Source organism: Physeter macrocephalus, chromosome 18 (genome assembly GCF_002837175.3).
Source record: "Physeter macrocephalus isolate SW-GA chromosome 18, ASM283717v5, whole genome shotgun sequence".
NCBI lineage: Eukaryota > Metazoa > Chordata > Mammalia > Artiodactyla > Physeteridae > Physeter > Physeter macrocephalus.
Genome location: NC_041231.1, coordinates 16959394 through 16983845, shown reverse-complemented (window position 1 = coordinate 16983845; position 24452 = coordinate 16959394). Strand labels below are relative to the sequence as shown.

At 43.6% G+C, this 24452-nt stretch overlaps 1 protein-coding gene across 1 annotated transcript in view; it reads left to right on the top strand.

The window, feature by feature from the left end:
* Nucleotides 1-11123, top strand: part of CNTN4 (contactin 4) — a 522574-nt gene extending 511451 nt beyond the window's left edge. Inside the window, exons 19-22 of the mRNA XM_055079827.1 lie at nt 91-277; nt 707-819; nt 8417-8585; nt 10966-11123. Coding sequence (XP_054935802.1) covers nt 91-277; nt 707-819; nt 8417-8585; nt 10966-11066 — 570 coding nt within the window. The 3' untranslated portion in view covers nt 11067-11123. The remainder of the gene's footprint in view (nt 1-90; nt 278-706; nt 820-8416; nt 8586-10965) is intronic.
* Nucleotides 11124-24452: the final 13329 nt, after the last annotated feature.

Here is a 24452-nt window from a genome sequence, read left to right as displayed (position 1 = left end):
ATCTTGTATTAAAAAAAAAAAATCACCTGATGATGTTGGAGATCTCCCCAGTAGGTATGACATCCAAGGTCTTCCTTTTTATTTTCTCAGGTAAAATATTGGAGACATAATGACAAAGAAGAAAATGCTCGAAAAATACGAACGATAGGAAATCAGACATCAACAAAAATCACCAACTTAAAAGGCAGCGCTCTGTATCATTTAGCTGTTACGGCATATAATTCTGCAGGGACAGGCCCCTCCAGTGCGACGGTCAACGTGACAACCAGAAAGCCACGTAAGAACATTCTTGCTCAGAAATATTTTAGAGATTCATCAACCATATTCCAAGTTCATTCCCCATCCCCACCTCCCAGTGATCATTTGCATACTAATTGGTATCATTATGGAAATTCAGATTTACCTTAGCATTTTAACTGACCCTTTCCGAATACCGTGCAAAATTCATTGCTCCGGAGGACAGAAAGATAAATGTTTTCTCCTCACTGGGAAGGGCCACTTCTTTTAGCTATAAATGTTAGGCGACCAACTGAATCTTTTTCCATTTGCAGTGCTGTATCTCGTCAGATTTTAGTGACCTTGAAGACACATATTAGTGCAATGGCCCGTTAAATTGCCTCCACTCTCGAATTCTAGGAAGGAGATATTCCTCAGAATCCATTGAGACTTAATAATCTGTGACTTCGTATATCTTAATTTTTTACAGCGCCAAGTCAACCCCCCGGAAACATCATATGGAATTCATCGGACTCCAAAATTATCCTGAATTGGGATCAAGTGAAGGCCCTGGATAATGAGTCGGAAGTAAAAGGATACAAAGTGGGTAATTTCCTTTTGCAGAGGCGCCTACTCCTGCTGTTAGCGGGGACAGACCGTTCTCATGAATCTTAAGAGCCCTGTCCCCACTCTCCGTGACAGTGCTCTCGCAGCCTCTTTCTCCCAAACCCCAAAGTGGTTTGGTCTGAGTTTTCTCAACAGCCCATGACAGCTGGTCAGGATTTAGAGAATCACCTATACTTCGGGCTCAGGCAGAGACAATCAGAAATAGTTAAAGACCCTGTGGTTGGGTCTCCAAAAAATCATGAAGAACCACATTTTAAACATTTCTGTCAGTTTTGTTCTGTGCTTGTCTTGATTGTATTTTTAATCAACAGTAGGAACTTCTCCCTGTTACTAATGGTTAATCTTGTTTGTTCATGTTCCTACTGTTAGGGGTATGTATTCTGCTCTCAGAATACCTCTCCTAGTGGTGTTCATTTCCACTGGAGTTCACCTTCATTGTTTCAAAGGTGATGTTCGGAATGAGACCATATTAAAAGTTGAGTCATTGACTTGGAGTAAGTGAAGATGCAAGAAATTCTTCCGTCCAGATAAAGAAGTCAGCGCCTTAGACTCGGTGGTCCTCCATGGTCTAGCCCCCACCTCTCTTTTCTGCCTCAACTCCTGCCCCTCTTCCCTGCACACACGCACACACACACACACACACACACACGTACATCTACATACATATACACAAGGATTTTTTAGGACATCCGTTTGCCTGATCCCATAAATGTTAGCCTGACTTTAAAGAACTAGGAAAGAAAATGGATGTAGCCCTGGTGCCACAATTAAAGGGCATTTTAGGTATCTTGTTTTGTTTTACTTTTAAACAACATTTGAGGCAATGCAGGCCAAACAAAACTAGTCTGCGGGATGCATCAAGCCTGCAGGCTGCTCTTTGGTGACATTTTGGATGCAGCTGTTGAGAGTAGCATAGTTACAGTGCTTTCAGGCGCTAGTTACAGTTAGTAAAGCCAGGGCTGGAGTTGGGAGTTGACATAGTTGGCCAGAGAGCCTTAGGTGATATGATTAGAGAGGGATTCGGAAACCCTCGCTGCTCTGGACTATTTTTCCTTCATCCGTGTGGCACAGTGATTTGTATTCTGCCAGCAGAGAAACATTCCCTAAGAACTAATCTTCAGACCTTTCATTGGATCCCTTTGTAAAAGCAAACTTTCTGGAGGGGTCTTACAGAATAGAGCAAAAACGACCACATTTTGGGGCTCTACTCATTATGTGACTTTAGGTTAATCATGTAATGTCTCTGGGACTGCATTTCTCTTTTATTAAAGGAGAAATCTTCCAGTATCTTCATTTTCCCCTGAGGCTTTGCATCTCTATTCCGTCTCCCGGGGACTGCCACCTCTTACCATCTGCATCCTTAATCAGCCACTCATCTTTCGGGTCTAAGATGAGAAGCCTTCCCTGATGGCCAGAGCTCTCGCGATTTGTCAGATTTTTTTAAAGTGCTTTCCATCCTCTTGGGTGATTGTAATTGGCTGATGACTTATTGTGAGTCCGCAGACTGCGGGGCCTCACGAGCACAGTGCCTGAATGGTCCCCATGATTTCTCCAGCCAAGGATGCATTCACTATGGTGGTATTAAAGGGAGGCCTCACTTCTTGAACTCCTAAATCATTAGTCTCTTAGTGTGACATAATGGGAAAGAGTTCATCTGATCAGTCTTTTGCAAGACGAGAGAGATGTGGGGTTTGGTAGGCTGGAAGATGAGAGAGGAGAGAGTAGACTCAAAGAAAGCAAAGAAAGAAGGCAAAAGTGAAGACAGACCTTGCAACTTTGGGGTCTGGCTCAGGCTAACACTGCCGGGACCGAACACAGCACGAGAGAGATGCAGATGTGATCTGGGACGAATTAATTTAACCAAACCAAGGAGGAGAGTGAAAAAACAAACAAACAAACAAAACAGGAGCGAGAGAGTCTTCCTCCCTGCTTCCAGTGTCTCCCAGTAGAACAGAGAGAGAAAACCCAATAAAAATTCAGAAAGCTTTAGGAGTCCCTGTGGAGGGGCACAAGTTCCATGAGTGAACCTTTTACTAGATTTTAAGCTCATGTTGAAGCTGGTGCTGAAATAAATTTGAAAGGCAGGGAGCTGCCTAAAGTACTTTAGGGAACCAAGCAAAATGTTAGCCAGGCAAGAAATCCTGAAGATCATGCAGCCAAAGCCCTTCATTTCGCAGGTGCGAAAACCAAAGGCCATTGAGTAAAGTGACTTGGAGTGCCCTCGGCTTTCACAGGGCAGGGATCTGTACGCAAGCGGAATTTTACTTCAGTGAACTGGGTCTAAAAGATTTTAGGCGATTTTAGAAGAAAACTTGGAAAATGAGTGTCATTTAGTTGCTACTTCTTAGTCTTCCTGCCCCCTCTCAGAAACTCTTATATGAGCTTGTCTTGGTAGCACTTTTCCAAGGAGGCCCTGCTTATATATTTTTTTAAAATTTAACAGACACTTTTGCAGACATTTAGAAGATTCCCTTGAGCAGCACAGAATCGGGCAGGTGTGGTAGAATCAAGCAGTATAAGACCAACACGGCGGTATTCAGCTCCCAGAAAAGAGCTGGGGCTTCACGGAGGATCGGGGAAACTTTTTATTTCTATAGAACTAGAATAAAGCATTGGAACAAATAACAACTGGAGAGCATGGAACCTTTTCAGATGTGAGCAGCAGATCGGATGATATAGGCTAATTTGGTGTGGGGGGATCCAAAATATATTTATTTAATATATTCATCACAAGGGCCCAACCACAGACTTAATTTAAAAAAAAAAGAAAAAGAAAAGAAACAAAAAAGAAAAAGGACACCACAGCTTAAGATAGAGTCCTATCCGGAAATCAAGGAAAGAACAGACTATCTCAGGAAAAAAATAAAAAGGCAATACAACAAGAGCCGTGGATTTAGCCTTTTTGTTTTTCCCAAATGTGGTTTTTCACGTTGGATCTAAACTATATCTGTGAAAAATAGAGTGGCACCTCCGAGTTGGGAATTTCATGCCTTAGGAAGCATCACTCATGGCTGGGTGTGAAGTGTGTGAAATGCTGCAGAAACCACACGTGCTGACAGTAGAGGAAAGAGGATTAACAAGGTTAGACCAGGTGGCAGGAAAGGGCCCTTTGTGACTTCCTCTTGATTTCCAGTTCGACTCAGTTCCTTCCCTGCCCTTTAGGGCTGGGACTGGAGGAGCCAGACTCCCTACACATCCTCATTTAGATCCCAAGGAATCTCACCGTAACTGGTTATAGATATTGAAATGCTACATATACAATGTTAATGTTCATGGATATATATATAGTTCTGTAAAAAGTATACATCTGTGTGTATGTGTGTGTATTTTTGGTTTTCTACCTAAATTGTTGAGATTCGTGGGATTTCTGCTTGCGTAAATAGTCTCAAAAAGAAGTTGACTTTAGAGAGTTTAAGGCGCAAAATATTCTTTCAGCACAAAGTGTCAAGCTACTTTATGATACTTGAGCTAAAAAGAGAGCGTCTGGTTTCAGTATCACAAACTAAACTGTCTACAGAGCCAGGCAGGTTATGTAAAGGGATTAAGTTAACTTAATCCTTTCAATAAATACTGTCAGTATACGTGCCAAGCACTGTTTTAATGCTTAATTTTGTAATAACCCATGAAATAGGTGCAGTTATTAGCCCCAGTTTTACAGATGAAGAACTCATGGCATAGAGTTTAGTAACTTGCCTACTTCACATAGCTAGTATTTTTTTCACTGATTTATTGAGATACAGTTGACATATCACATTGTGTAAGTTTAAGGTATACAGTGTGTTGATTTGATACATTTATATATTGCAAAAAGATCACCACCATAGCATTTACTAATGCCTCCATCCCATCACATAATTCCCATTCCTTGTTTGTGGTGAGAACATTTTAGATCTACTTTCTTAGCAACTTTCAAGTATGTGGTACAGTGTTGTTAACACAGCTAGTATATTGAAGACCTGTGCTCTGAACACAGGCAGTATGGATCCAGAGTCCCACCTTTTGACCACTCAGCTATTCTGCCTGCCATCAGTAAACAAATAGATCAAGTGGTAATAAAGTACTACCAAGAGAAATAACTCAGAGTGAGGGGAATAGGCAGTGCCATGGGATAGATAGGAGAGACATTATTTTAAATAAAGCACAGGGAAAGGCTCTATCAAGAGGTGACATTTCGATTGGGCCATGAAAAAAGGAGAGAGTAAGATAGGCAGCTCTCTGAGAGTGTTCCAAGAATAGTGAACAGGATGTGCAAAGGTCCTGAGGTAGACACATGCCATTGTGACACAATAGGAAGTGTCGGAGACTGTGGTAAGCTACCGAGCTTGTGATGGTCCAGGATAGGCAGCAGCTTCTCAGCTCCAGCCAATTATTGCCAGACAGGAATGTAGACCATTGTGGCCATACCTTCCAGTTTTTAGTAGAACCCAAAACTTTATCAATGTATAGTTTCTTGGTTTTTACATGTTGACATCTAACTCAAAAAAACAATGTAAACCCACTAAGGGCCCAATAGTTAAAATATGCAGGCCAAATATTACCCATGGGCCACGAGCTTTCTACTATCTAACCCCCCTTGTTTTGCATTCATGAAGACAGAGACGAGAGAGGGGAAGCAAGTTGCCCACAGTGGTAGCCAAGCTGGTCTTAGTCAGGAATATAGGCTGTGAACCCAGACTGCCTGGGTTTGAATGCTGGGTCCCCCACTTACTGTCCATGAGACCCTGGGCACATCGCTAAACATCTCCAGGTCTCAGATTTCTCATCTTTAAAATCAGAATAATAACAGTGCCTACCTCAAGGGGTAATCCGTATTAGCACATAGAATATAAAGTGTTCCAACACATAGTAAGCATTCAATAATGTTTGATTCTATTATCATTATTCCCACAAATTCACTCTTTCTCCTTGTCTTCCACCCTGGATTATAGGACATGCAAGCACAGCCTTTAAGTCAATCAGCTGAACCAGGTGTTTAGTGTAAATAAAGGTTTTACAGGTCTTTATTTAGGTGCCCATCATTAGAAGACTGATAAGCAGTGCTGATAAAAGGGCAGTTTTTTTCCTGGAAGTCTTTCTTTTGGATTTACAGTTGAAACTCGTTGAATCCTCTGTGCTCTGGCAGAGGTGAATCAAAGAAGCAATTTATCCCTCAAAGCCAGGTGTGCCCTTGCATCCCATCAGCCAGCTCATGTTCCTGCAGGGCCATGATGAGATGCTCTGACAGTCCTGACTGGGCCTCAGGATTTACTTGAGCCTGATCATTAGTGAGGGGATGCTGAGTTTGATACAACTGATGCTCTGAGAAGGAAGGGGGACGCTTACGAATCTTCCCACCTCAAGGAAATTGTGTTTTTCACCTTGTATTAGAGAGCCATAAATAAAGGTGATGAAATGCCAGGAAACAAGTGGGATCTAAACCGTTTTAAGGGAATTTTATGACTTTCACTTGTGTTTGATTTTTTTTTTTTTCCCAGTGGTAGGGTAACCCTATGTCTCTGACCTCAGCCAATCAGAATTTACAGTGGGTCTTAGGGAAGGAGGAGCCAGTCCTGTGGTTCTCAAAATGTGGTCCCTGGAGCAGAGGCCATGATGTTACCTGGGAACTTGTTAGAGATGCACATTTTTCAAGTTCCACCTAAAACCCACTAAATCAGAAGCTCTGGGGTGGAGCCCCGTGTTCTGTGTTTTAATAAGCCCTCCAGGCGACTCTGATGCAGGCTCAGGTTGGAGAACCCTGATCTCATTCATGATTCCCTGAATGAACATCCCCTGAAGATCTTTCTTAACAATGTGTCACGGCCTGGACCCTTCTGCTATGGAGCCTGACTCAGGAGGGCTGGGGCGAGGCTGGAGCAGGATGCCTCAGCCTCCTCACTGGTGCCACTTTGAGCTGGATAATTCTCTGTTGTGGGGACTGTCCTCTGCATTATAGGAGGACCCACCCACCCGTTGTGACAACCGAAAATGTCTGCAGACGTTGCCAGATGCCCCCGGGGACAAAACTGCTCCTCCCCCCTCCCGCCCCTGTTGAGAACCAGTGGCCTGCAATATCGGTATTTTTTTTTTTCTTTTTTTTTTTCTTTTTTTTTTGCGGCACGCGGGCCTCTCACTGCTGTGGCCTCTCCCGCTGCGGAGCACAGGCTCCGGACGCGCAGGCTCAGCGGCCATGGCTCACGGGCCCAGCCGCTCCGCGGCATGTGGGATCTTCGCGGACCGGGGCACGAACCCGTGTCCTCTGCATCGGCAGGCGGATTCTCAACCACTGCGCCACCAGGGAAGCCCATCATCAGTATTTTTTACAAGCTCCCCAGGTGCTTCTAACACACAGCCAGGACCAGAACCATTCATGTTACCCAACCCTATTTTTTATTTTTTTTATTTGTCAAGAGAAACGATGGGTTATGGTGAGTTAAGAGTACAGGCTTAGGAGCCCTCATCTTACCAGTCGCCAGCTCTGTGACATCTCTGGGCCTCAGTTTCCTCATCTGCAGAAAAGAATAACCGTGCCTGTCCTGTCAGGTTGTTGTGGCAGTTAAACATGGTCATGTCAACAGAGTGCCTGGCTCATTGTAAACATCAGAAAGTATGTGTGGGACAGTTCTCATCACAATTATCATATCCGGAAAGGCAGGTGCCCCTCTCTGGGCCTTTATCTTTTGTTCCTGGTGGGAATTGTTGGTGACCAGAGTAGGCAATGCCAGGTAGTGAAGGTATTTTCAAGAGAGCTAGTTGTCCGTCTCATCACATGAACTACCAGCCTAGTCTCTGACCCAGAGGAAACCAAGAAGGGAAACAAAGAGTGGCACTGTTGAAGCTACAGACACTTCTAGAGTGACAGTAATTGCCCCATAACTTCTCCTCTTTTCTATGTAGCTCAAAAAGAGGTCCAGTGGGAGGAAAAAGGGGGTTATAGCACTTGTCTTTCAGAGATGCTCTCCCTGTTCTGAAATGTCCTCTTCCCAAAGGATTCATAATAATGATAACTTTTGGCCTGCTTTTTAGCTTCTCACCTTTGCCGTGTATGTTTGTACCTTTTGTTCCTGTTAAGGCTTCATAGATACTGTTTCTTACATGCTTCCTTTGAGCCCTTCATTTTATTCAATCCTGTGCAATCGTAAAGACTTCCCAGAAAAGTGGGTGTTATTGTCCCCGTTTTACAGATGTGGGCAGTGAGGCTCAGAGCGGGAAAGTAAGTAGACCGTGGTCACACGGCAGCCAAGTCTGTCCTCATGCCCAAGACCCTCATGCGTAACTGAGCTCTGTACATCCGCCTTCTCCGTGTGTGTTAACTGACCTTCCAGAGGTTACATGAGGCCACACAGCACGTCGTTAGACTCATGCCAGCCCCGCTGCCACGCTGCACAACGCTTTAAACCCTTCTCTCATGATGAAATCAGTGGTGGCTGCAGACATGCCCCTCGCTGTTAAATGAGCCTCCAAATGCAAGTGGGCAGCCTGACAACCTCGGCGTCCCTGCATTTCACTGGTGCCCAGAGGTGAAAGTGAAGGAGTGCTCCATCCTTGGGGCCTTTGTGAGGACAGCAGGTGCTACCTGTTCTTTCCATATTGGCAGGTCTTGTACAGATGGAGCAGACAAAGCAGCACATCTGTCATCGAAACAAATGAAACATCAGTGGAGCTTTCTTTGCCTTTTGATGAAGATTATATAATAGAAATTAAGCCAGTCAGTGATGGAGGAGATGGCAGCAGCAGTGAACAGATTCGAATTCCAAAGATATCAAGTAAGAATGTCTTTTTTTGCCTCCCTTCTCCCCGTCTGCCCTATCTCCTGAGCTTCCCACTGAGTCAGGGCTAGGGTGAAATTAAGCCCGAAAAAAAAAAAAAAAGGCTAAAATAAAAATGGACAATACCATCCCCCTTCCTCAGACCACTGGCATTTGCTGATCTCAGGTAGTTTTGTGCAGAAGACAGTTTGACTAGTTTTGACTGATTTAATCAGCTGGCAATCAAAAATCAGGTTAAAACAGCCCCACATCAGTCACCCAGGCTTTTCCTTGTGGACCCATGTAGTTTGCATCTACAATAACCCCACAATTACCGCTTAGAAAGTTAAAAGCATGACTCAGGAAGAACAAGCAAAGCATTCTTTAAAATGCTCTGGAAACCTGTCCATAGTGACACAATATAATGTCTTTGGCTGAAAATATTTTGAACTTGACACTGTTTTGAACATGTGTATGTAACATATGTACATCAATGCACATGTCTACATATAGTCAAGATTATCGTTGTTTACAAAGACTTGAAGAGTGTGTTCTTTTTTGAGCCAAATACATTCCACTTAGTTCTCAAATACTATGTTTGCAAATATCTCAGCAGCATATTATTTTTTGGGTTTTTTTGGTATGATTTTATTTATTTGAAATTAAAAGAAAAAAAACAGAACAGGCAAATCCATAGAGGCAGATTAGTGGCTGGTAGTGACTGGCCAGTGGTGTGAATTGTGGCTTAACGGGTACTGGGCTTCCATTCGGATGATGAAAAAGTTCTGGAACTAGATAGCAGTCCTGGTTGTACAACATTGGAGTGAACTTAATGTCACTGAATTGTACACTTTAAAATGGTAACTTTTACGTTATGTGTATTTTACCTCAAAAATGAAAAAAATAAGATTGCCGTTAGCTATCTAAGTATAGATTTTCATTGGCCTTTGGATTTAACAGTCTAGAGATAAGGGGTTCAGTGAAGGCTGGAGATAGGAACTTTCAAGCCATCAGTGGAGATACGATATTTTAAATCATGGGTAACCCTCACTACAGAGTTCTGAGCTTCAGCCCCTTTGCCAAGTGTCCATCATAGTATTTTTCAGATGAGGAAAGGGTCTAGCATTCTTGCTGATGTCAAGTTTTAGTAAAGCATCCACTAAGCCATTTATATTACATCTATAAAATTTGGATGCCTCAAATCAGAAAGCAAAATGTTTAATGGTCCTTTCACCCTTCTTCTGAATAAGCACTTGTTAACGTTAATGAACATAGAACAGGACTTCAGGTGGGAAACCAAGGCTGCACCAAGACATGCTCCGAATTCAGGAGTAGTTTGCCAGTTTCCAGATGAGGTTTATATTTACTGCACCTTTTTTGCATACAAACACTAAAGGCATTTTTGTCTTTTAAAACACTGGGGAGAATTGGTTTCTACATATCAGAAGAGGACTCCAACGTCTGTTGAAAGGAACCAGATTTATGGTGAGATGTGGAAATAATCTCCAGGCCAACAAAACACAAGATGAGAATTTGTTTTGGGATTAATTTATCTCCCTTTCTTTAAATCTGACTTCATACTTGCTTATCATTGCAAGGATTTTTTTTTTTTTTAAAGACTGATGATTCTTGGTTTAATTCATTACAAAAACATTTTAAGCAATTTTATTGGTAAAGTTATTAGATGATAAGGATGTAACTGTGAGCAAAACATGATCTCTTTCTCAAGAGGTTTTCCATTTTGTTGGTCAGAGATCTTACGATCTTGATAAAAGCTCAAATGACAGTTGGTAACTTCTTACTGTGAAAAAATGTAAGATGTATAAGAAAAAGTTTTACAAGGATTGAGATTATCTTGTTGGGCAAAAAAAAAAAAAAAAAAAAAAAAAAGAGGTATGTTTAGACAGACATGAGTTGGAATCCCAATTCAGCTGTTTACTAACTGGGTAATCTTAGACTTATCTTACTTCTCTGGGCCCCCATTTCTTTACCAGTTAAATGGTGTGATAACCATACCAGAGGTCCTCAGGGTTTTTGTAGGAATTAAGTGTCCTGTGGCTCTGGGCCCGGCATTAAGCTTGAATTCGAAAGGGAACATCAATGTTTATTTTGCTGCGTCATTGATATCATAGTATTTATCAGTAATGTTACCAGTCATATTGAAGTTTCTTCTCGTGTTAGAGGGGGACACCCTCCTTTTACAGATGCTTAAACAGAGATCCAGAGATGTCCACCCCCTGCTCCCAGGTTCATAGCCAGAGAGTCATAGAACTGAGACTAAAAAAGTCAACAAGAGATGGTCATTTCCAGTAGACTTCAGATAGTTCTTCCGTCTCCAAAAGCCCTGGGGCCCCGCCTCCCTTGGTCGCCGGGGTGAGTAAATTTCTTCTCTCTCCAGATGCCTATGCAAGAGGAGCGGGGCCGTCCACTTCCAACGCATGCACGCTGTCGGCCATCAGTACGATCATGATCTCCCTCACAGCCAGGTCCAGTTTATGACAACAGTTCTCTAAAGGACTTGCTGTTTATAATATAAGCAACATTTAGCTAGTTGTTTTGAAGACACCCAGTACTAAGTAATATTGTTGTTCAAGTACATCTTATTACTGGAAAAAAAAAATGTTTTTTGCTTCTTTAGGAATGGCATTCTACAGTACTTCCTCAAAGCAAATCTAGCTTTGTCTGAAGTTTCTTTGGAAACTCTGCAATGCACTGAAGACATCTGTAATATGATGTTACCAAAGCAGTTTACATATGTCCTTATATGCATATTTTTTATTATATATTTAGTGTTTTATAGAATTTTTTAAAGTTAACATGAAATGTAGATATTAATTTTTTTCCTCTGCTGTAAAATGCTATGGGCAACACAATCGTATGGTTATTATTTGAAAATAGTTCCTTTAAAGACAGAGTTGGAAACTCACCTTGGTAAATACATTGCAGATTCCTTGTACAGTTTTATAAGGGTCTAGTGGCAGAACAGCTGAAGACTTGGTCTGTAACTCAAGGCTGCTGTATGGAAATGACTCTTAGGATGACTAATGTACTGAATCAAGTCGTTTTGCCATGTACAATATGCTTTCCAGCCCTGTTGTGAATTCTGTTGTTCAACACGACCTGAGATGGTTTCAGGAATGGCTGCAATCTCAAAACCTAAACTAACAGCCCAAGAGGCACCTTGTGCAATATCCCCATCCCTGAATTTAGCATCCTACGGTAAGACTTTCTTTTCCCTCGACTCAGTTAACATTGTCTTTGTAGTAGTAGCATTATCTTAGACATGACATTGGAAGTTAAATATCCTGTAGTAACATAGACCAAAAGTTACTAGAGTCAACCATGTCTTTCAAAGGATAAAAGATAATTTGACTGTCTTTAAATGTATCTGTCTTGAATGTACATTTAACAACAAAGAGGGTAATTCTCTGTTGATGGATTCGTAACTTCTTTACAAAATTTCTTATAGATAATATGTGTATCTCTTTAATAATAGAGCCCTTCTTTTGAATCAAAATTATGTATGGAGTCTAGCAGATTTCTCCTATTTCAGCAACTAGCTGCCACAAAGAATTTTCTTCTTGACTCTATAAAAGGTCTTCAGTACAGTGGTGTGGTATCTCGACGAGTCTCCTGCTTTGCAATAGGTAGCCTCGCTGCTTTACAAGCTTCATCTTCTACGTCTTAAAATCACACATTGGAAAATGACAATATCAACAAAACTGTATTCTTATGAAAAGAACTATTTGTAATAATGGGGGAGGTTTTGTAAGCTGACACTAGTGGAACAGTGCATATAAAAGGCAATGAAGTTTTCTATAAAAATTTTCCCATGTAAACACACTGCCACCTTTTCTTCTTTCTCAGAGAGCTCAAATTTGCCTGTAATTTGTCATTTTTCCTTAACTTTTCAACCTTCTAGCTATATTTATCCAATAAAGTCATAATCAGGATTCCACTTGTGTAAAAACTAGGGTGGTAACTGGAAAAAAATATTGTCAGTATTTCAAGCTGTGTTCCTTTCTTAGTTTGATATAGTTACTTCTATGTTAAAATAAAACAAAATTTAAAATCACATGCAAAAAAAAAAATCAACAAAATGATAAAATGAATGAAAAAAAAATGATACCCCAGGTAGTTCCCACCCCCAGTGTAAATGATATTTCCCAGTGATCTAGCGTATGTAATCTCTTTTTGAAGGTATTGTTAATAAATATTCTGTCATTTGTAAAGATACTTGTCTTTTGGGAGCATTTTTCCTGCCTGCCTGTCAGGGAATTTGTTAGCTCACCCTTGTGCTATTTATAACTTAAGATCATAGAGGGACTCAGAAGTCTCCGGTCACGATCCAAAGCTAGACGACCCAGAGCTCTTCCTTTGGAATTGACAACTCTGAAAACATCACTGCAAATCCTCTTTGGAGGTAGAGAGGGACAAAAATCCTCAAATAAATGTCCTGAAGATCAAACTTGAATAGATCCTCTGCGTTAGCTAAATCTTTTCTGTATTTAATCTAAGGCTATCTGTTGTTTTAAGGTTTCCCCAACCCCGCTGGTGAAAGGAGGCCCTTCTTAATCTAATAACTTAACTCTGTACCCAGCCACACAGAGTCCTCACTGGCCCCTGAACACCGCTTGCTTTTGGTCTCACCTCTGTGCCTTTTGGGCCTCTGGCTGCCCCTTCCTGAAATGCCCCCCACTGTTCTTTATCACCGGAATCCCCACTGTCCTAGGGTAGGCTCGTCTGTGAAGCCTTCCCACACTCCAGTCCTCAGTGACATCCTTCCTCTGAATGAGCTGTAAGCCCTGCCAATACCCCTCATTTAGTAATTAATCAGGTACTACTTTTGGAAATCTCTTGTACTGTTATCTTGCATTTAAACTTAACTCCTGTACTGTTACTTAATTTTCCTTGTATGTATGCCTTGTCTTCCCAGCTAGATTGTAAGCTCCTTGAGGGCAGGGACTTTGGTCTTACCTTCCATGTACTCTCCATCGTGCCTAGTACAGTGCCTTGCAATAAATAATCATTGATTAATTGATCGAAGGGGTCTTTGAAGTAGCATTTTGCATCAGTTGCCTACCTGTGTGCCCTAGTGAACCAATCAGAGGAGACCGTGTCACTATTTTGCAAGGTGGCAGAAAGTGTCAGAAGGCCTGACTTCTGACTTGATGCCTTGAAAAAGTCCTTTAATCTCTCAGCTTCATCATCTGATAAATGAGGCCCTGGATTAGCTGAGTCTGACCGAGCTCAAGATGTTTTTTAACAGTGCCCCGTAGACACCTTCACCCAAACGTGTCTGATTCGTTGGTTTCCATGGTTGTTGCAGGTTAGGCTCACTGGTTGCAAGCAACAGAAGCAACTCTGGATAACCTAAGCAAACAAAGAGGAATGACCCTGGTCAGATAACATGAACCAAGGAGACACTGAATGCCCAAGCCTTGGCGAGAATAAGAAGCAGGCCACTCTGAGGATCAAGCCTGCAGGAACTTTGCGAAGTCTTTTGGGGGAGGTATTGTGAGGATGAATCGGCTCTGTTTCTGATCTTGATGCCACTCTGTTCAGTATCCAAATTCCTAGAAGAGTCTGGCGGATCCACCTTGTGTCATACCGCCAGAGCATCTCGATCATGCACTCATAGGGGACAGGGAGTTTGTTAAAGGAAAATTGAGATGATGTTTCTAGAAGATGGGATAATAAACGCTAAGAAGGTCTAAGCAGCACACTTTCTATGCTTAGCCCTCCAGGCAGGATTCCCCAACCCCTAGTACCAGTTAATATGTGCAGGGGGAATGTATTACTGCTTGGGATTTTTGCACAGTGACTCTGAAGGAGAAGCACTAGAAAAGTGCCTGTTTGCTTTGCTTATTTACTCTTTCCCGGCGCTTACTCTGATGCTCATTTTGTGTGTGGATAGTCCGCCTGTGCTTTAACTGTATAAAAGGAGATTCTATTTTGCCAGCTAAGTGGATTCTCTCAGCATTCCTGAGTTTTTATAAAGCCCACAACCCCTGTGTACGAAACAGCATCTTGCCACGGGGGCAGAAGACACGGGTGATAAATTTCATCTTCAGGTGAGCTTGGAATTCTTCCGGCCTGAGGTGGGAGCTGCCGTAAGCTTTTATCTTAAAATAATGATTGAGTTATTCCTACCGTCAAATTTTTGGTTATTTACATCTGGGAAGCAGCCTTCAATCCTGATGAACCTTTTCCCAGTCTCTCCCACCACCCGTACCTTACTGCAAATGTGCTGCAAGAATGCTGAATCCTAAAAAGTACATAATTAGCTACTAAAATGTCATGTAATTTTTAAAGTATTTTAATGTAATCAACCGCCAGGTGATTTTTGCACACCATATCGGATTACCAATGCTACTGTTCACCTCCGTTAACACAGATAATCAAGCATTGGCTGTATTTTCTTTTTTTTTCATTTTTATTTTATATTGGAGTAGAGTTGATTAACAATGATGTGTTAGTTACAGGTGTACAGCAGGGTGATTCAGTTATACCCGTACATGTATCCATTCTTTTTTAAATTCTTTTCCCATTTAGGTTGTTACAGAATATTGAGCTGAGTCCCCTGTGCTAAACAGTAGGTCCTTGTCAGTTATCTATTTTATTTTATTATTATTTTTTATTCAAACAGAAAGTCGCAAAAATGATAGTCATCCTCATCAGTTCACTCAGTCCCGTGTAATTAATTTTTTTTCATCTTGATCTTTTGTTAGCACTTTTGTGAGTTCATCAGTTTTCCATTAGAGTTCTGAAAATGCTTATTCATTCAGTTCAGCAGTATAGTCAGTTACCAGAAACCTGTACTTGTCAGAGTCTTTTCCGTGAATAGTTATCTATTTTATTTTATTTATTTTATTTTTTTTTTAATTTTCTTTTATTTTTTAACATCTTTATTGGAGTATAACTGTTTTACAATAGTGTGTTAGTTTCTCCTTTACAACAAAGTGAATCAGTTATACATATACATATGCTCCCATATCTCTTCCCTCTTGCGTCTTCCTCCCTCCCACCCTCCCCATCCCACCCTTCTCATGGTAGTTATCTATTTTAACTATAGCAGTGTGTACATGTCAATCCCAAACTCCCAATATACCCCTCCCCGCAACCCCACGGTTTCCCCCTGGTAACCATAAGTTCATTCTCTAAATCTGTGAGTGTTTCTGGTTTGTAAATAAGTTCATTTGTATCATTTTTTTAGATTCCGCATATGAGTGATATCATATAATATTTGTCTTTCTGTCTGATTATTTACTTCACTTAGTATGATAATCTCCGGGCCCATCCATGTTGCTGCAAATAGCCTTATTTCATTCTTTTTATTGGCTGAGTAGTATTCCATTGTATATATGTATCACATCTTCTTTATCCATTCATCTGTCGATGGACATTTAGGCTGCTTCCATGTGTTGGCTATTGTAAGCAGCTCTGTAATGAACATTGGGGTGCATGTATTTTTTCAAAGCACTGTTTTTTCTGGATATATACCCAGGACCGGGATTGCTGGATCATATGTCGCTCTATTCTTAGTTTTTTAAGGAACCTCCACTCTGTTCTCCATAGTGGTTGTACCAGTTTACATTGCCACCAACAGTGTAGGAGGTTTCCCTTTTCTCCACACCCTCTCCAGCATTTATTGTTTTTAGACTTTTTGTCATGGCCATTCTGACTGGTGTGAGGTGATATCTCATTGTAGTCTTGATTTAAGGATTGGCTGTATTTTCCTTTGTGACAATTGAAGAATCCTCTGGCCACCCATAGTGATTTCAGGAGCAAGCCTTTTAAAAATCAAAGACTTAGAGTCAATCTCTGGACCTATTCCATATTATTCTATACAAAATGACACACACGGGGGCCTTACATAGGCAGCCTAGTACAGTGGCTAAGACTATGAATGGAATCTGATCACCCGGGATGCATTCAGACAATTGCCACTTATTCGACAGGATAACGTTTGTAAAATTCTAGAATCACGGCTCTCCAAATACTAGCAAATTATTCTATAAATCAGCCATTGTTCTTTTTCCCAAGTGACTTGAGACAGTCACAAAAAACCCGACATAGAATGTGGGTACGTTCCATCACCAAAATGAGTTGAACTCACCTGACACATCCATTATCACCTTTTTCTTAAGTATTTTCACTTCTTAGTATAAATATTAATATTTAATCATTTTAATAATAAAATTAATAAAATAAAAATATGTAATAATGTTAATAAAAGAAGTTAGGCAGTAGGGTCCTCCGTCAGATGCCAGGTTTTCCACAAAGCCTCTCTCAGTTTCCCCATCTGGCACTGACCTCTCGTTTCTCTGATTCCAGAGCGTGTCATGAATACTCATGAGTGTCTGTCTATCCACTATCTGGTATTTAAATCACTGGCATTCGTGTCTTCTCCCTCCCTGTAGACAGAGAGTATCTCAGGGTTAGAGTTTGGCTATGATTCTTGACTTCTGTTACCAGGCTCGTATGCCCCCACCTCTGACCCTAACAAAACTAGAAGGTGGAGAATCCCTGGCACCATTTGGAGTGATTTCCCCAGGCTCTGCCCTCCTGCCAGGATATGATTACCATGTGCCAGTCAGGCTGCCCATTCTGAAAGAAGGCCCCTTTCCCCTCATGCTAAATGGGCCATGCAGAAGAAATGTTCCAATCCCACAACTCAAGGATAAACTACACACTCAACGGAGCTCACAATTTCAAAAAAATCAGCCTCTGTTGTTTATCACCAACAGTCTGCTCCATTGTAGATGAGAAGCCCTCCAATAATATAGACCACATGGAGAGAAAGCAGTTTTTAAAAAATGTCAACCAAATGATAGAGCTGAATGTCAGGAAACTGCAAAGCCAAAGTAATTTAAATGTGATATTCCCAATCTCTGTAAATTGGATTTTCACTACATATTCGTACCTGTTGTTAGGAATAACAAAACTATCCCAGGAAATGTGTATATCTTAGGATTTTAACTAACAAAGAGTAATACCTCGAATTTTTTTTCTAGTGTTCAAAGTGCTCTTTACGCTAAGAAGCAGCAGATGCAGGTTTTATCCCTTTTTCACTCATGAAATGGAGGGAAAGAGGTGATACGACAAGCCCATGGTAACACAGACAATTAGAACGTCAGGACAAGAATTTAGAACTCTCAATTCAGTGCATTTGAACACCTAGAAATAAGGATTTGCTGAGAGGAAGGACAAGAGAGGGTAAGAAGCTGGTCTCTTAAATTCAACCAGAGGGCAGTCAGGACACTGAGTCAGCAAGAAGACAGTGGTGAGGCGGGAGGGGAGGTGTGTGAGGTTGAGGTTGGGAGGTGGAGGGGTTCTGAACTAGGACAGGAGCAGGACAGCCATTCAGAGGAACCTGGTGCCCTCTGTGTACCAGGCCCTGTTCTAGGCACAGGGGAGTGGCTGGCAGTCAGGAAGGGGGACCGCACAAGGGCCACACAATGGAGGAGATGGGGACACTCTAAGGCTGGTGTGAAATCACCTGGTTTGGAATGAGACTGGGTGGGGAAGCCAAGGGACCGGCCACGGCGTTTGTCACAATACAGAGAAATGCAATGATAATAATAATCGCGGACAACAACGATGCTCTTAGTATGTGCCAGTCGCTGGAAGTCAACCTGCTGGTTTAGTTCCCACGTAGTATTCGTATTTGGTACATGGGGGAACCAAGGCTGGGAGGTTTACAGGTTTGTCCCAGGTCACACAGCTGACCAGGGAGGCCAGGAATTCAGATGCTGGTGGCTTGTGACTCCAGGCCTCTCTCCAAAAAGTTAGATATTTATACCAATAGGGAGGGAGGGAGGGAGATGATAGATAGATAGATAGATTGATAGATAGATAGATAGATGATAGATAGATAGATTAGATAGATAGATAAGGATACTGGTTCCCAACAAGAAGGGTAGTGAGCTTCCTAGAAAGTTGTGCACCGGGTTGTTGAAAGGTGACCAAGGGCATGGGCGGGGCTCCCAGGTGTAGAGTTCCTGCAGGGAGAACCCATACAGCTCAGGTGTGGTGAGTTCTTTGCTCCACAGCGGTCTAGCTCAGCTGCTTGGACTTCTTCAACTACAAAGAATGGTCTTTGCTTATTTGTTTTACTTGGCTTCAGGTGTCTCAGAGTTATTCACACTCGGGCTATCCTACAAGATCAGGGTCGCCAGATAAAGTACAGGAGGCCCAGTTAAACTTGGATTTCAAAACTAGTACTTTTTTAGTATAAGCATGTCTCATGCAACATTTACCGGAAATTCAAATTTAACTGGGCCTTCTCTATTTTTATTTGCTAAATCTGGCAAGTTATGCAGGGAAGACGTTGCCTGCTCATTGAGGTAATTCATTTCTAGTGCTAAATTCCAGGGTCTTGCTGATGTGTTCTTTGAAGGTTGATGCCTCTGAGGGTGCCAGCACGAGGTTTGCTGTTTTAAGCTCTCTTTGGTTTGCTGAACTCTCCCACCCTGTTTCCGAGGATGGGGTGTGTGTGTGTCCAGGGAGCTAGGCCTGGATGGCTCTCACAGCTGAAAAGGTTTACTATCGAGCCCTTTAAGAGGAAGCTGGCCGACCTTTGAACTATGACACTAGCTGCTTAAGTGTTGATTTCTTTCCCACAGTTTTCCCCCAGGCTTATGCATTCTTTCATTTTGTCACCTGGCAAGGACAAACCTTGGGTTTTCATTTTAATAAATGAAAGAAAACGAATAATACACCTTCACGGGGAAAAGAGCCCACTGGAACTTTAACAAAAGGCACGTGAGTCACGTGAGCAGAAAGGGCGGTACGGGCTCGCGGAAGGTCGGTGGGCGGTAGAGGCTCTGGGAGCCCGGGTGCAGGCCTGCCGCTGAGGTCGAGGCAGGCGTTTCCGAAGGGAGAGCCACGCCAACCGTGAGTTCTTGTAACTACTTTGTTAAACTCTAGTGGTATTTCTACTGTTCCCACACAGCGTTAATAAGTGAGTGTGCTGCCTACAGCTCGGTTCTTTAGAACTGAGCTGAATAGAGTTGTCTAGTCTGGCTTACACTTAAGAAAGTGACTTTCTTTTTCATGGTCTAAGTTCAGCCAGTTCCTACGCAGTTGTTCAGGGCACAAAGATAAACAGGGCCGCCTTCTCGATTTCGGAGTGTTTCCCCTTTAAAGGAGACAGAAAATGTTTAAATAATAAGTGATAGAATGCAACAGAAGGTACTTGGGGAGCATAGACTTCCGGGTGGCAAAGAGCCGAGATTTAGAAGCTAAACTGTCTACAAGATGGGGGAAAAAAGAAAATTGAAAGGGCTTGTCCATCCGAGAAAGCTTCAGCCGCGGCCTGGAAGGTGAGGGACATGGTAGTTGTGATACAGGGCTGCTTCCCGGGGACATGGCTGGAGAGCTACGGAGAAGCCAAGTCAGAGGGGACTTGGTTTTAAAAGGAGCTTGAACTTGAAGGTGCTGGAGTTATTTAAGGGTTTTGTGCAGGGGTGATGTAGGTAGATGTGCTTCTGCTGAGATGCTTCAAAGGAGAGGAAATACCGGAGGCCAGGATACTGAGAGGCTGCTGCGTTGCTCCTAGCTGAGAGAGAATGCAGACGGTGATGTGGACAAAGAAGGAGAAGGTTTGGGGGGGTGGGGAATGAGAAATGTGCTCTTGTTCAACGTGCATACAATTCACTATCAATTCTGTTCGGCGTTTTTCGTTGTGAACTGCATTTACATTCATATCTATTACCTAAAAGGGGGATACTGGGGCAAAAAACAAGGTGAATTCTTTAACAAGAAATAGTTTTCGAAAACTTGGTACTCTGGAACTTGGTCTGTAGGCTGTGGAAGCAGGGATAGCTGCACAGGGGTCGTCACGGAGACCTTTGGGCTGACACGAAGTCCTATTCTAATTGGGTTTTTCACCTTTAGCCGTGCCCCCAAAGACTGTTTTCGGTTCTCCGTTCTCGCTTCCAGATATCTACTTTTTCTTTAACAAATTAGCACCTAAGGATTGTTGATTCCACCAGCAGATGGTCCTGACACATACAAGCCTCCCCCATGAAAACGTTTGGATTTTTAATCAGGATGTTCTCGGCCCACACGGAGTGCCTCCCCATACTGCATCATTAGCGTCAGGCCTTAAGGCATTTCGGTGAGGCTCAGGTGGCTGAGGTCTTGGCAAACTGCCCTTCCCCCTCTGGTCTCCCCGGCGCGTCCCCTGCCGCGCTCAGCGCTTCGCAAACACTAAATTTCAGATGGGGCTGAAATCCTTATTGGAAAGGCTGTCGTTCGGAACCACTGTTTGTTCTGAGCCTGTGGCCGTGAAGGGTCTGGGGAGGGAGGTGGCTGTCCACCGTGTCCTTGTGGGAGATGGGAAGAGGTGGGTGCCTACCTCTCCTCAACCTGCTGACGAGGGCATTTGCTGTGAAGCGTTCACACTCTGATTTGCCATGACAGGGCAGTGAAAACAGGACATACCACTCAAAACCCAAGTCCTTTTGTATAGTAGTTTACACGTTGCAGCATAGCCACATCATCGGCAGAAAGAGACCCAGGCTACGCCAGCCAGATGGCCAGGCACCCGCGAGCCTCCTGGTTATTTCCAATCATGTTCTCACTAGACACCCGTCTTCCTCTCCGTGCTTTCAATTTAGACCTTGATGATCTCTGCCAAATAGCATTCAGTTCCAACTGTTTGCAAGGAGCTGCGCCGGGGTGGGAAGAGGGTTTAAGAGGGTCCAAGAAGCACTGATCCCTTGTAAGAGTCAGGGACTGTCCCAGAGGCTGCAGATAAAAATGCCTTTCACATGAACCCCATCGTCCTGGATGGCCCATCCTACAGCACAGCCGCTCCAAGAGGCGGGCTGAGTCCCAGAACGAGGCTTCAGAGGCAGGATCAAGCAAACTCTGCTTTGGAAGGTTTCACGAAGGAGGAGACGTGGGGTCCACGTTCCCAAAGACTGAGTGTGAGTTCCGCAAGCCAGAAAAGGAAGGGCCTAACCCTCTAGGGAGACACATGGGCTGCTCTCTGCTGCCCTGACACTCATATCCCCATATCAGGTGGTGGGTCGGGCTCAGTACCAGGGTGACGGCTGCTACTGAGGTGAAGGCAGGTGGGTGTGAAGCCAGCACCTCACCAAACAGAAAGAACTGGCCACACTGGGGACGGCTCTCTCCTTGTCGTCCAACCTCCTAGGCAGAGGCAGTTTTCACAGTCCTAGGTTTCCGGCCCCCAGTTTGAAAGAGATCAGATGTGGAGTAATAAGTCGAAAAAGGGGTAGGGTTTTTGTTGGGTTTTTTGGGGGGTTTTTTTGGCAGGGCTTTGCCTGCAACAAAAACAGTTGGTTTTCAAATTTTGACATTCACCGGAATCACCTGGAGCAGCTGTTCTCAAAGTGGGCTCAGGAGACCAGCATCAGCATCACCTGAGCGCTTAGGAGAAAGCAGATTCTCAGACCCCCTGGACCGACTCGTCACAAGCTCTGATCTGCTTTAATGACCCCGCCAGGTGATTGTGATGTGCTCAAGTTTGAGAATGCCTAATCTAAGACTCTTACAGATTCCTAAACACCATTCACAGAGCTTCTAGATCAGGCGATCAGATATTTTGCCAGTCATTGCAGCCATGCCCTCCTGGTCCCAGTCCCTAAGCAGGCTTCAGCTTGTTTCCTAACCGTCCCCCCCCCCCCGCCACATTTCCGGGGTCACTAGTGCCTGTATTCCACCCCTCACTATCCATTTCTTATCTAACATACTCTCTGAGCCACAGTGATTGCATCTGTCAAACAGGGGCAATAGTACCACGTGGGCTTCTCAGGATTGGAGGTGATATCTGGGAAGCATCTGGTGCAGCTCCTGACATTTGGTGTCTTAGCTCAGGCTGCTGTAACAAAGCACCACAGTCTGGGGGGCTTATAAACATCAGAAATTTACTTCTCACAGTTTTGCAGGCTGGAAGTCCCAGATCAAGGTGTCAGCATGCTGGGGTTCTGGTGAGAGTTCTCTTCCTGGTTGCAGAAGGCCAACTTCTCACATCATCACATGGGGGAACAATTCTTTGGCATCCCTTTGTAAGAGCACTAATTCCATTCACGAGCATTCCAACCTAGTCACCTGCCCAAGGCCCCACCTCCAAATACCATCACGTTGGGCTGTAGAGTTTCGACACGTGAATGGGTGGTGGGGCGCGTTCAGTCCATAACTCTTGGAAATAGGCAATAACTGCCAGCTGCCAGACTGCTGTGCCTACTGTCCTGGGCCCAGGTCCCTGCTATTTGCAGTGGATGGTTATCAGAAAAACAACCCCTGTGGACTTCCCCAATGGTTAAGAACCCACCTGCCAGTGCAGGGGACACGGGTTCGAGCCCTGGTCCGGGAAGATTCCACATGCCGCAGAGCAACTAGGCCCATGTGCCTAGAGCCCATGCTTCACAATGAGAGAAGCCACCACAATGGGAAGCCTGTGCACCGCAGTGAAGAGTAGCCCACACTCGTTGCAACCAGAGAAAAGCCCGTGTGCAGCAATGAGGACCCAATGCAACCAAAAAAAAAAAAAAAAAAAAAAACACGAAAAGAAACACAACCCCTGGAAGTATTTGGTAGTCACCATTCCTCGATCAGACTGACTAAATCAACCATGAAAAGCATGTGAAGAGTCTTCCATGGTGGAGGTTCGTTCTGAGCACTGTGACCTTTCCCTGTTCTAAGCTTCCTGCTCCAGGGCCGTGTACAGTCAGCACTGTTTGGACCCCTTCAAGTACCAACTGTCCCTCCTAACCCCTCTCTGCCCAGGCCACACCTGTACTTGGTTCTGCCTGTAGCCCATGGCCCATCACAAGGGCCACCGATCTAGTTGCAGACTCATGCAGGAGGATGTTAGGGGAGGAATGCCTGTCTAGATTGGCATGTTTGTTGGGATGCCTGTAGGACCCCTTCCAAACCTCCAAGGCCAGCATTGACCCAGCACTACTTGACCAGTTGCCCAGCAGGTTGCTCTGAAGTCTTTGCAAGCAGACGTCTTTTCAGAAAATTCGTTCTTAATTAAGTGATCCCCTTCCAACACAATTCCACCCAATGCTTTTCTCAGTATATACGCAGAATATCAAGGCTGGCTTTGAGAATATAATCTTCAAACAAAATCCTGTCCCCTCCTTTGGTATGGACTGATACATTAGCTTCTTATGTTTTGAAATTAGTTTGCCTCAAATGATGCTAACTTGATTGTGCCCATAGAACTTGAGATTCTCTCTCTCTCTCTCCCTCCCTCCCTCCTTCTCCCCCCCCTCTCTCTCTCTCTCTCTCTCTCTCTCACACACACACACACACACACACACTCACACACACTACTTGAAAGAAAAAGTATTCCAGAACTCAGAATAAAAACACCATGGCTCCCACTTGCTATAGGGAAGATAGTCTTCAATCCAAGTTCCCTATTCACTCCAGGATGGTGCAAAATGCTTTCTTCCTGAGATTTTAGCTGATCGTTACCATTGGCAGCTGAACCAGTCAACCTGGCACTACCAGAGTAAACACAGTTGATAACTGTCTCTCGCGCAGAGGTGTTTGAGGTGAGTGATGCACATCAGGAGGCTGGCAGGTGAGGAGGTGCTGCCCTGTGCGGGGATCAGACCTGGCAGGACAGTCAGATGAATCAGTCAACCTGTGTGAGTTAGGGATTTGTCTGGGTGTTTTTCCTCTTGCAGCTAAATTGAGTGTCTGGTAAACTCCAAACTTCTCTTAGCCAAGAAACAGTTGTTCCCATTCTTATCCCTGGGGCTCGTGAGCGTGAGTTGGTTTTTTTTGTTTGTTTGTTTGTTTGCGGTACGCGGGCCTCTCACTGGTGTGGCCTCTCCCGTTGCGGAGCACAGGCTCCGGACGCGCAGGCTCAGCGGCCACGGCTCACGGGCCCAG